At 56.8% G+C, this 13340-nt stretch overlaps 1 protein-coding gene across 5 annotated transcripts in view; it reads right to left on the reverse strand.

Annotated features, from left to right (window-relative positions):
- The window catches only part of Slc38a12 (solute carrier family 38 member 12), a 51373-nt gene that overhangs the window by 10446 nt on the left and 27587 nt on the right, over nt 1–13340 (reverse strand). For all 5 annotated transcript variants that reach the window (XM_076869834.2, XM_076869838.2, XM_076869835.2 and 2 more), the window contains one exon: nt 7329–7422. In XM_076869834.2, the coding sequence (XP_076725949.1) occupies nt 7329–7422 (94 nt within the window). The remainder of the gene's footprint in view (nt 1–7328; nt 7423–13340) is intronic.

The following is a 13340-nucleotide window of genomic DNA, read 5'->3' on the forward strand; positions in this document are numbered from 1 at the left end:
CGTTTTCAGGTTATGCTGGGTTCAGCTCTTGCTTTTCCACTGACCACATCCTGAGGTGGCCTGTTTCCTTGCCTTTAAAAGCAGAGATGACGTGGGGGTGGGTGCAAGGAGAGGAGGGGAGCCAGCATGGGCAGAGTGAGGCCCACAGCAACCGCTGCAATGTGGGGTCCCTCCTACTACGGCAGAGCCTTACTTCCTGGCCTAGTCCCAGCAGGTAGGGACATCCCGTCAGTGCCGAGTCCTCGCCTACTTGTCCTTGTCCAAGGAGAGGACTGGGATTATACTGATGACCCCACCTGCCGGGCACCAGGGTCAGCTAATCCTTTGGGGTCTGGGGGTCAGGGATGGGGTGGTGGCAAGCAGGGCCCCAGACAGGCTGTGCAGACTCGCTGTATGAACCCCGGCGATCCCGGTTCCTTCTCGACCTACCCAGCACTCCTGAGGCCACACAAAGCCAAGTATCCCTCACTATCATCTGAACGGGTGCTCTCGCTAGTGCCCAAGTGGGTGCGTCCTTCGGGCCATTGCCATTCTCCCTAGGCACAGGCCATGGCGCTCCTGTATGAGCCCTGAGAGGTCAGGCCATTCTTGGTCCCCTTGGAAGTTCTCTCTGGCCCCACACGGATGTGAGTCTGGCCCCTATGTCAGATTGCTCCCTTGGGCCTGTGTGACATTCTCTGGGGGCCTTGCCTGTAACGACTCACCCCAAGCTCAGTTTGGTTTCTGCTCAAAGGATGGAATTGAAAGCTACCCAGACTCCTGCCTCTGCCAGGCCAGCTCCTGTGCTCTCTCCTCATTCCGGGGGCAGGAGAGAGAGCCCTGACATAGTCGGCTTACAGGACTAGGTGGATAGTGCTTGCTGTCCTCCCTGAGGGACTGGGAGCAGTCCTTCTCTCTCCTGTGGCAGGAGGGGTGGCAATAAGGCAGGTGGGCAGTGAGTCTCTGGAGCAACCAAGTAAGTCTGCAGCCGGAAACCAAGAATCCTGGCTTATCGTCCCCAGCCCTCCCCACCGTGGGGCACACAGGGAGTCCCCAGTGGCAGAGTCCCCACTTTCCATTCCTAAGCGGCCTGTGCAGCCCAGCGTGGAACCGCGAGGAAGGCAGAGCAGGGCTGGCTGGCTCACCTCCTTCCTGGACATGGCTAACAACGTCTCAGGCACCGTCATCCTCCCCTGGAGGCCACTGGGCCCTTCCCTCCTGAGCAGCCAGCAAGATGCAGAGAAAGCAGGAAGGGGAGAGAGGAGAGCAAGGAAGAGGAGGAGGCCACGTCGGGACAAGGACGCTGGGCTCCCCTAGCCTGACACAGACCCAGAGCACTGGGCTGCGGTGGCTCCCACTCGCTCTGCAGGTGCAGACGGCTGCCAGATTGCAGCAGGGCAGAGGACAGCTGTGGGTGAGGTGCCCCTGCCCCCACAGAGGCCACACCTGCACCACTGCCAGGTCAGCCACGGGAGTCCTCGTCCAGTGGCTGTACCCACAGATACCTGGGCCACATGCAGATCAAAGCTGCTGACAATGAGGGCTGCTCAGACCAGATGTAGCCGGAAGCAGAGGCCTTCACGGGCGCCTCCCGACTATGGCTGGAGGACATGGCTGGCTGCTCCCCAGCAAAGGCTAATGACATGTCCACTCTGCCCTGACAGCCAGAGGACAGAAACCGTGGGTGCCTCTCCTATAAAGGGACCTCTGGGTTTGCAGAGAATTTCTAGAAAACTAACAATAAAATTAAGACCAAATGAAACACATATAAAAAGTTTTTCTGGAATGAGGGAAAGCTGGACCTGACCAGCTCCAGAGAGCCCTAAAGAGGGGCCCAAAGTGGGTGGGCAGGCAGGGATGCAGACGACAGGGTAGGCGGGCACGGACACAGGAGGGCTGGCGGGAGGGAAGGAGACAGGGGACAAATGTGCCACCTTGATTTTGGAAGGCAGGGTCTTTCCCAGACCCTTGAGAAGGACCAGTTGAATGGCCGTAAAAGAACTCAAATGCCATTTGGCAGCTGTGGGCAGCAGATGGCCCCGGCTCACGAGACCCCTGGCTGCCGATGCTGACAGATAACAGCAGTCCCACGGGAAGATGCCTCCCACCCCTCAGAGTCTGGGTGTGAACAAGGGGACAGGTAAAAACCAGAAAACCCCTGTTGCAGGGTGGTGGTCTCCTCCTGGGGGTCTCCTGCCTTGCCTGCCACCACCACAGAGTCCCACCTCTCCCTCTGGCTTGGAAAACAAATCTGGGGCACTTGCTGGGGGTGGTGGGGGGCAGGCCGACTCCAGCTCCTCCGCGGCTGCCTGGCGAGGACGGCGTCTGACCCACTTTGAGGGGAACACAAAGCAGAAGACTGTGAGCATCTGCTCTGAATCCACAAGCAGAGGGGAGGGAGGCCCGGGTCCTCGACAGCCCAGGCCTGAGCAGGGCGGTGGCATTCCAGGGCAAGAGCCTTTATTAGAAAGAATCTGACTTTTAATAACGCCAAGTGGGACGCCCTGAGCTGAGCCAGCTGCTTGTGTCCCCCTGTGGGAGGCGTCTGCCTGGGGAAGTAGGCAGGGGACTGAAATAATCATGCCACAGTGGCCCCTTCCAGCCCCAGAACTCCCTGCTGGGCAGCACTGGGCATGCCGGGTGGGGCCACACAGGTGTGAGTTGAGCTGCTGGAGGCTCCGACCCTAAGGTCATGGTCCCTGGGCCTGTGGGGACAAAGCATGGTGCTGTGGCTCCCTCTCCAGGGTGCCTGTCCACCTGCTGCCGACGACGGTGAGCTGCATGCTGGAGAGAAACCCTCGCCCAGCAGGGGAAGGGCCTGCTTCTCCCTGCTCTCAGGCTGCACTTCCCTGAGGGTGCTGGCGAGGGCCTGGGGTGCAGTGAGGAGAAGCCTTACACTGTGGACACCCAGCTCGGTCACTAAGCACTACAGCTCTCTCTGGACCAGGCTGAGGTCTCGTCCCTGTACCCATGACTGGCCCCTGAGGGGATTAACTCTGAGGCTACTCACAGGTGTGAAAGCTGGCTGAGATGACAAGGCTTGCATCTGAGTGTTGACCAGGTGCCAGCCACGGGGCTAATGAGTACCTGCTACACAATCCCACTTGTCTTCACAGCTGCTGATGGAGAGAGTCCTCATCACCACGGCCCCGACGTGGAGCCTGGCGGAGGGTGCTTGGTCTGCTGTGCGTGGTGGGAGAGTCACTGTCTGACCCATGCCAAGGGAAGCAGGTGAGGCCTGCAGTGTGACAACTAGGTGCAGCACTCACAGCAAACCAGCCCCCCGAGCTGGGCCCCGCGCTCAGGAACCTCGGCCGACCTGAAGTGGCTGCCTGTGGGGCGCAGACTGCAGGACCAAGGGGGCTGGTCACCTAAGGCCTGAACAAGTCTCACTTCTGGGATAGCACAGAGAAACCCTCCTTGCACATGCGAACTGAGAGGTATTTACAGTCCAGGGATCCCACACTGACTAATCTGGTGTCCCCAGAACTTAATTGTGGCACATTAAGAATGAACCGACCTTGGCACTTGTCATCCATATTCTTTCACTTCCCCTAGACAAGCAGCTGTTTCAAAAGGCCATTTAACTCTTTAAGTCCTACTTTGGCAGAGCGAGAGGACTTCTGGGAAGGGCAGGGCAAAGGCCTCGGAGGAACTGGCCGGTGGCTCCTCGGCAGAGCTCTAGGGCCTGTGATCTCCCCTGGCCTCATTTCAACAGATGGCAGAACAAATTCCTAATTAAGCATGAGAAAGCTTCCGGCTCAGCACATTCACTCATGGCTTTCTGGTCCCTCTGGTACCCATTCTCCCCTTGGTCTCCTGGAAGCCAAGCCAGCTTTTTGCCACCCCAAGCTCCCCAGGGCTCTTGGAAAGGCCTGTCCCTAATCTAGGGAGAGGGGAAAGGCGGGGAGTGCACAGCGGGGGTGGGGGTGAGCATGGGGGGGGGGTCGTGTCCGGGGATGGGCCACGCAGCTGCTTTTCAGAGGCAAAACAGAAAGGGAGCTCCGCAGACAGCTTGGCAGAGACTTGAGAAGACAAGTGGGGCTTCAGAGACCACTGCCTGCAGGGTCTTCTAGAAAGACTGCCAGGGTGAGCTTAGCCCAGAGGACAGACACCATCCGCAGGGTCCAGCCCCTGTTCCTAGCAGACCTGTGAAGGTCCAGCAGGCAGACTGAGGGGCTTCCCCCTGACAGGGCTGCCCATGTGGTGCTCTTGGTGGCTGCAGGGGATTCTGTGGCCTCTGTTCCCTGGCTCCTCCCCTGCACACTGCGGCTGGGGTCAGGAGGAGGAAACCACCTGCTCCCAGGCCAAGAGGAGAAATGCCCAGGTGCACTGCCACCCCAGCGGGACAAAAGCCTGGCTCACCAGGGCTCAGTTTACTTCACTGGGCACCTGCCCCTTCCTGGACATGCTCTGTGTCAGTGACAGGTCTGCTTCCAAGCCCAGGGGTCTGAGTCCCTCATGGAGAAAACTGGCTGCCTGTGCTGTCCCCCACAGCAGCTTGCCCACGAGACTCCTGACACTTGATTATCTCTCAGATCAAAGGGAGAAAAGAGGCAATCGGCTGCAAAGACAACGTGTCAGGACAGCTGTGTCACCACCAGAAGACAAGTGCCCGTGACCTTCACAAGCTGGTCCCTGCTCAGACTCAGATGCTAGTCTCGGGGCTGCTGCCTGCCGCTGGCTCTGCAGCACGGCAGGGGCTGCCTCCAGGGCTTCAGGAGCCCCAGGGCTGGTGAGCGGGGCCTCTTCACAGAAGAGCCTTGGAGTGAGGGTCCAGGGTGACACTGCAGTCAGTGCCTGGTGCCTCGTGGGCACCATGAGAGGACAGGGCAGCCCGCCACTGGGGTAACAGCAGCCGGTTTTCTCAAGCCCCAGAGCTGATTCCACTCCTGAGCTAGATCCTGGGGGAGGGGAGAATGGGAAGGGAGCAGGGCGTTGACAGCAGTCTTCCAGGGCCCTGCGCCTGCGGGCAACAGGAGATTGGTGGCTCCTCTGACACAATCTGGTATGAGTTGGGCCTCTTATTTATTTACTTGGGTACTGGGGATAGAATCCCTTGGCGCTTTACCACTGAGCCACACACAAGTCATTTTTACTTTGAGACAGGGTCTCACTAAGTTGCGAGGCTGGCCTCGAACTTGCAATTCTCTGACCCCAGTCTCCCAGTGGCTGGGATTACAGGGGTGCACCACCATGCCCACCACAAGCTCCTCTCTTTAGATGAAGTATTGCTACCCAGAAGCAGAGAGGAATTTGTTGCACTCGGTAGGTGCAGGGGTGCTGCAGAAGCTGTTAGCTATCATCATCCGGGTGGCTGTCCCCTATGGGCTGACAGGGGGATCCATTACACCAGGGGAAGCATGTGCATCCCCTGTACCTCTGCCCCTTGCTCGTGCCCAGGACAGGGAAAGAAACAAAACAAAGCTCAGCTTTTGGGCCAGCACCCAGGCTGAGGACAGTCAAGCACACTGGGCAGGAGTCACTTCAGGGCTGCAGAACTGGCTGCAGGGAGTGAAAGAGCTGGGACACAGAATAGGCCGGGAGGCGAGGAGGGAGAGTCCTTCTCCAATCCTGCTCACTGGGGAGGCAGAGCAATAGAAGGAGGGTGGGTGCCCTGCGTTTCTGCTCCCTGCTGACCCTGACCTCTGGTTACAAGTCCTGCAGGGGCTGTGTCCCCATGTGGTCTATCCAGGAGCTCCCGTGACCCTTGTGGTTCAAGTTCTTGTCTCCTGTCGTGACTCAGGTGGTCATGTTAACCCTGGGGACAAAACTGGAGACAGCAGCCCCAGGGTGAGGATGAACCAGATCTCACAGGGGAAGACCAGGAATCCCTCCCCTCATTCCTTGCTGGATGATGAAAGGCGCCAGAGGCTGAAGGCTCACACCTGAACAGCGGGCTCTGCAGGGCTCAGAACTGATCCTGGCCTTGCTCTCACGTCCTCACAAGGACACACCAAGAGTGGGAAGAAGGTGCAGGCTGGAGCAGAGTCAAGGAAGAACTTCCAGCACTGCCATGGGTCCCTCCAAGCAGAGTGGGAGCCGTCTGCTGTCACACTCCTGGCCTGGGAGGCTGCCTGCTCCCAATGGGCTCCCTCCAGGGGCGGGCAGGGCTGCCTGACCAGAAGAGGGCATGAGGGCTCCTGTGCGCTTGCTGCTCACACTGAGTTGGGGGGACGAGGGAAGCACAGAGGCCAGAATTTCTGGAAGTCGTTTGGGTATATCCTTCCTCAGAGCACCACTGCCCATCTACCTGGGTCCTGGCATGGAACAAGGGACGTGTACCTGAGTCCTGATGTGGGGAAGGGCAGATGTGGAGGCAAAGGGGCTGGGAAAGACAGTGGGGAAGGGGGACAGGCAGAGGGTCCCTCTGGAACCCCCCATGCCAGGGGCAGGGCAGCCCTTGGGGACCAGGCAGACCACAGGCCCGAGACCTCTCTAACAGAACAGCAATGGCCTTCTTTGCTTTTGTTTTTCATTTTTTAATGCCTTTATCCTTTTTCTTTTTTCTTTCTTCTTCAAGATGGGGTTTTGCTGTCTAAGCTGGTTTCAAACCATCTTCCCTCAACCTCCCGAGTGCTGGGTTGTACGTAAGCCACCGTGCCTGGCTTATCTTTGCTTTTATATAAAGCAAAACAAGTGTCCAGCGGATGCCCAGAGCACAGGCTGGGGGTGGGCAGCCGGAGCCCCACAGCTGCTCTCAGCCCAGCTGCATTAGCATCGGCATCTGCTGAGGGGGTGGGAGGCCTGGCGGAAGTGAACAAGCTCCCGACTGCCCGCTGGTAAGGGGAAGAGACCCTGTGCTCCAGTTCTTACTCAAAGGCGTCAGCTGGTTAGAACCCATGGTGGACGGGGTGTCATTTCATGCTCTAAGACCCAGGACTCTGAGCCACACAGTGCTGCTGCCTTGGCCCCCTGGGTTTATGGCTGCCTCATGCGGTATCCACAAGAAGGCAGGGTGGTGTCGCTCTGACCCCTGCAATGGGCACAGCCTGAGCCAGGCCTTCGGCAGCCCACTGCCACCAGCCTGTGGGTCAGCAGGGACCCGACATGATTCTGGGAAGGAGGCTGGCCATGTGTCCGCAGTCCAGGTCCTAGCCCAGATCCAGCCACACAATGTGACCTCAAAAAAATCACTTTTCTTTTTGGTACCAAATTTCCCCCCAGTGAAAGGCGGGTCGGGCACCAGCCTCCTCCTCGCGCTCTGGAAAGGTCAGAGGGCCAGGCTGAGTTAATGGAGGCCACCTTCGCGTTCCAGTCATGGCTGGGAGCTTTCCCAGCCTCTCCGGAGAGGCAGAGGAAGGGACAAGGGGAGGAGGGCAGAGAGTGGAGAGGTTCCTCAGACTCACCGATCCATCTCATGAGCGAGGTCAGGATCTGCAGGTACTTGGTCTTCTGGACATCAAAGAAGGTGAAGGGTCCCAGGAGGAGAGTGAAGACGGCCTGGGTGGGGGAAGAGCGGTGAGGGACAGCGGAAGTGGAGGACGGGATGGCTCCCACCCACCCCAGGGCACCAGGCACTGGTGGAGGCTCCCAGGGTTCAAATGTGTCACTGCGGGCAAGTGCCAAGTGCCAGCGGTGGGACAGGAGGCCCAGAGCCCTGCCTCCCTGCCACCGCTCACTCTTAATGTTCAGACTCTACTGCACTTTCTGAGCAAGGCCCAGGTGACATTACAGCACTGCCCTGGCCACAAGCGCAGATCCGCTAGGAGATGGCAGCAAGATCAGGATCAAAAGGAACACCAGACATGCCCTGTTACTGGGAAGAAAGGACACAGGGAGGAAGGGACGCGGGCTCCAGCAGACAGCACGGTAGAGAGGACAGCCCTTCTGAAGGACTGGGAGAAGAGGATTAATCAGGACGCTGTCCATCAGCCACGTTTTCATGGCAAATGGAAGGGGAAGCTGGGGGACGAGAGCTGGCGGCCGCCTGGGCTTCTTGCTCAGGAGCATTTCCTGCATTAGGGAGGGAGTCTGGGGGAGGGGAGGGGCCTGGAGCACCAGTCCTCTCGGTCATCTTCTCTTTGGACATCAGGGTAAGTGTTTTTACTTAAAGTAAAATAAAATAAACCCTGTGTTAGAAAACCCTGTGGGAAATTTGGACCCTCTTTGCAAAAGCCACCGGGGTAGTGTGGCTGTGGCATGGCAGACTGGGAGGGCCGGGGCACGTTAGGCTTTCCTTGCCAAAGTGGATGCTCAGGGAGCAGAAGAATTAGAAGCTGCTCCTCGGAGTTAAGATGATGGTGCCATTTCCAATCTGCCATTCGGAAGCCGGCGAGGCATCAGACCTGATTAACATTTACACTGTGCCATTTGATCACGTTAGTGCTGATGACACTCACTGGAGATGCGGCAGATGACTCTGAAGCCAGCGAAGGTGGGAAGGGGGCCCTGTGGGGAGCTGGCTCGTGGTCTTGTGATTGGGGTGCATCGGTGGCAGCTGCCCAGCCTGGGGTCAGTCCCCGTGCCAGACAGGCAGGAGCCCCCAGAAGGGGGTGAGCCCACCCCGCCCCCACCGTGAGGAGAGCAGGATGTGGGAGAAGCTGTGACCTCTTATCCAAGTCCATTATCGCTGTGAGAACAACGGCTGAAGGACTCAAGTGCCGCTTAAAGGAAAAGGCTCTAATTAGTTGGGTGGGTGAAGGCACCCTGGCAGCCACCAGGGCTGGGACAACTGGAGAAGGCTTTCCGCTGGGAGCCTCAGAACCGTGCTGCTTCCGTGCAGGAGAGGGGAAGGAGACGTGTTTCCACGAGGCTGCGGTGACGGGGAAGGCAGAGAAGGGACTCCCCTGGCAAAGGCAAAGGCTCTCAGGCCCAGGGACAGGAGCTGGGACACGGAAACTAATGCCCACACAGCCACCACCTCTGGCCTGCGAGTCTGTATGCAGCACCATCAGCCAGTCATTTAGGAAAATTACCACTTCAGGGGAACTTTCCACTGATGAATTTCTCTCTTGAAGGATGAGAAGGGGATGTCAGGTGGAAGAATAAATACAGAGCCACTTGCCACAAATGTTTCCAAGTAACTGTGATCTGCAGGAAACTGGAGTCCTGGTGTGCCCAGGACTTGGTGGCTCACCTTTGACCTGCGATGCCTCTCACCGAAAACACAGTTCTCCAGATGTGGGGTCAGAATTCTAAGGGTGGTTGACAGGGGAGGTCAGATCTCATCTTAGAGCCTTAGGATTATTTTTCAGAAGGTTCCACCACATAAACACAGGGTAGAGGAAAACAGAACCATCCCCAAGGGTGGCCCCGTCCTACCCTTGGGGACCCTCACTCTGAGGCCTTGTCCAACTTCATCCTCCTCCTCAGTGCACCTCAGGACACAGCAGCCCCATTTTATAAAACCCTGCGACGCAATCCTAGCCGCTGAGCGCGTCCCCATGTAGAAACCAGGCACACGCCCCTCCAAAAGGTAGAAGAGGGCCTGTGTATGAGGAGCAGATCAAGTGGTGGGGAGTAAGAACCTAGTGGAGTGTGAATGACAGTCGACGCCCATCTATGTTCTCATGCCGGGTCCTGGGGACGCAGATCTGTCCTCAGAAGGGGAACTCGCAGTGAAAGGGTCTTTTGGAAAATGTGACCAACAGCTGTGGAATCCATGGACAGGGGCTGGGATGTGGCTGCTTTTCCTTTTAAAGCTCAGTAGCACAGATTGGCGGCACCACTGGGGAAGCTCAGGGCCCACTGAGTGGCAGCCGACACGCGCAGACCGCCCAACAGCAGCCCTGCCACGGGCCGCAAGCTCACACATCAGAGGGAGCCAGATGAAGATGCAGACCTCGAGCTGGGGCTAATTAAGAAACAGGTGTCCTCTGCAAATTAGCTAGAGCCACAAGGCAGCAACTGCGGGAGCAGGCATCCAGAGTGACAAAGGACAGAGACGGGAATGGCGGTGGAGCCAAGGTCTTTGGGAAGAAAGAGGTTTGGGCAGAAGGACCAGCCCCAGTCCCCTGATGGTCTAGTGGGGCAGAGTCCATCTCTGAATGCTCAGATGTGGCACTTGATGTTTTCTTTTTCCTTTTAAAAAAAGATGAAATAAAAAGCCAAGAGACAGCCTATCCTCTTGGGTCTTCCAGTCTAGCCCAGATGACATTATAAATTAGCTGGCTCCCGAGCAAATTTCCAACCCCCAAATGCCATTGATCAGTTCAAACTCAGCCTCTGTTCAAGGACTCTTGTCGCCCGAATCATTCCAGGAGGCAGGGACGCCAGTCACTGCAGGCAAATGTTTTTCTTAAGAAACAAATAAAAACCCAACTCTGATTTCTAATGAAATCCTCAAACTTATCTCTGGGACTGAAGTTCACGACAGACCCGGGAGGGTGCAAACAGGGCCACTCAAAAATCTCTCTTTCCGGGTCAGTGAGCTTAGCTGCACACCAGAGTCCCCATGGCAGCCTTGCCAGAATCTTGATGGACACAAGGCAGCTCATGTTCCCAAGACGCTGCAGGCAGAACTTGGCCTCGACTCTTTTAGCATGTTCTGAAGTCTCCAACTCGACAGGGCGACCTGCCCTTCTATGTCCCCTGTGCAGCTGAAATGCACTGCCTACTCCTGTTGCTCAGGCCCCAATGTCCAGCCATCTCTAACGCCTTCCCTACTTTTTGCATTAGGTTCCTGTGGCTGCTGTAACAAGTTATTACTACCATGGGTGGCTTCAAACCACACACATTTATTTTCTCCCAAGCCTGGCAGGGCAAGGCTCTCGATAGCACAGCATGGTGCCCCCTGCAGGACACAGCCTCGTCCTGCACATGCTCTAAGGACAGGGCTGGCCAGAGCCACCATGCTCTAGCCTCTGTCAGGTGAGACCCAAGGACAGAATAGGGAACAGACACTCCTGATACAGATCCCAGGCCTCTGTCTCCTGGAGCCAGGAGGGCTACCTGCTCTCCAGATCCAGGGACTGAAAGATGTGGGAAGACTGGGCTGGGCCTGGAGAATCCCTGAACAGTGTGTGATTTTGCTGAGACCAGGAGTACCACCTGCTCCAGAGGCTGGCAGCTGAGCTCTGAAGGCTCGGCCACCAACCGGAGCCCCACTTTAGATCCTCCTGAAGTGGCGTGGACCCAGCTGTCCTGCTCTGGCATGGGAGAGATACACTCTCTGCTACTTATCAAAGGGGAACCTCAAGTCAAAAGCTCTTGACTTGGACCTGCTGAGGCCAAGCTGTGTTACCACCTGCCCAAGTCTTCTCTGGTCTGACCCCATAGCACTCAGCACTCACAGAAGAAAGGCCCTAAGTCAACATAACCTACTTCACATACAAAACGAACCTAAGGTTGGCAGTGTACCATGTCCTTTGGTCAGCTGCCCCAAGTGGGAAGGCATGAGTATTCACATTACAAAACAAAAGCAGAGCAATTTGTCAGTGACACATGTCTGTAATCCCAGTGGCCTGGGAGGCTGAGGCAGGAGGACTGGGAATTCAAGGCCAGCCTCAGCAACTTACTGAAGCCCTGGCCCTATCCCAAAATAAAATATAAAAAGGACTGGGGATGTGGCTCAGTGACTGAGTATTTATGGGCTCAATTCCCAGCACACACACACACACACACACACACACACACACACACAAAAGAGTAAAGCAACTGGATACCTATCCCCCTCCCCATCCCTAAATTTCTCTGCATATTTAGATGGTCAGAAAGACAAAATGAAGAGTTGAATTTGGCTCTAACCCACAATTAAATCCCTTGTTTAAGAGGTTGCAAAATCTCTGGGTCCTGCCATTTGACTAATATCTGTCACAGCCACCCTCAACCCTGCTGTCCTCCTGGCTATCAACCCTCTCCCCAAGCCCCGGCCAGGTGCTCTGTGATGTGATGTCACTGCCCAGTGCCGCAGGCCCATTCCCATCTAAAAGGTGCTCACTTCTGCAGTTTTGTTCCATCCTTATGCCCATCTGCAAAGTCACTAGAGCAGGAGATGACACCCTCATGTCACTGAAGAGGAGGCAGAGGGACCAGAGAGCTTGGACCATGGTGCAAAGGGGCAGGGGGGGATGCACAGTACTGGACCCTGGGCCTTTTTTTCCCCCAATATTTTTTAGTTGTAGGTGGATACGGTATTTTTTTAAAAAATTTTATTTTATGTGGCGCTGAGGATGGAACCCAGTGCCTCTCATGGGCTGGGTGCACGCTCTACCACTGAGCCCCAGCCCAGTCCCCGGGGCCTCTCCACTGCAAGTGTGGCACACTGCATCCTCCTGGGCTCCACAGCCCCTCCTCCCACCTCCCCTCCTCCCACCTCCCGTCCTCACATCAGGTTAATTCTCCCCTATGCCCTTACGCTCTTGAATTCTCCTCCTGGCAAAGAAGTCCCCATTTTACCCTCTTTCGTGCCCATCTTCAAAGTCCTGTGTTAGTGCTAACCTACTCTGTGGCTACGCTGTTCCTCCCAGGGGACTCTGGATCAAATTCCCAAGCACACAGTCAGCACCGCATGCCTGACTCTTGCAGGCACACACAACTGCTCCTTTTGCATGGGTTGACCCTGTACCCCCAGCACAGTTCAGGCACTTTGAGGGGAAGGACTGTGTCCTCGTTTGTCCCAGCACCCAGGAAGGGCTCTGCACACACGAGATGCAGAACCAAAAGCCAGTGTGTGTAAAAAACACTGAATTTGGAGGGGCCAGTGCCAGGGAGCAGGGGCGGTGGGTGTCATCCTGAAGTGGGGAGGGGCCAAGCCCAGTCCTGCAGGCTCGCTGTGGAGCCCACCATCCCTCCTGACATGGGCACCCCTGCACTAGCAAAGCAAACAGCATGTGGACAGCGGCACACCATCTGCCCACCACAGTCCACTCTGTGGGGAAACCTCTTCCCACAGCAGCTGAGAGGCTGGCCTCGCACTCATGAGGCCCTGTGTCCCAGCTGCAGCATGCAACAGAGAGAAATCCACACGCTCTGGTTTCGGAAGAGCAGATAAATCAAACAGCACTGCTCTGCCTGCTACTGTCCTCAGGAAGTGTCATGTTCTCCTGGGAAGGACACACACATCCAAGAGGGCCCCAGGGCACTTGGCTTCTGCCATCAGCACTGCCCAGGACCCCATGAAGGAGGGGACCCATGGATTGTGACATGCTGTAATTCTGCCTGGTCCCCAGAAGAGGTGAGCACTAAGAAGAGCTGAAATGTCCTCGAAGGAAGACCCAAAGGAGAGCCACGGTGTGGAGACACAGCCATGGGCCAGCCCCGCTCTCCCCTCACAAGACCAAAGGAAAACCCCAAAGCCTGCTTGCCGACTTTCCTCTTGATGGGCAGAGGGCGTGGCTGCAGTTTCTGACTGTAACTTACACTGGTGAACTTCCCACCACTTCTCATAAAGGGGGAGGAAGCAGGGCTCCACTCCTGGA

This window comes from Callospermophilus lateralis, chromosome 11, assembly GCF_048772815.1.
Source record: "Callospermophilus lateralis isolate mCalLat2 chromosome 11, mCalLat2.hap1, whole genome shotgun sequence".
NCBI classification, from domain to species: Eukaryota; Metazoa; Chordata; class Mammalia; order Rodentia; family Sciuridae; genus Callospermophilus; species Callospermophilus lateralis.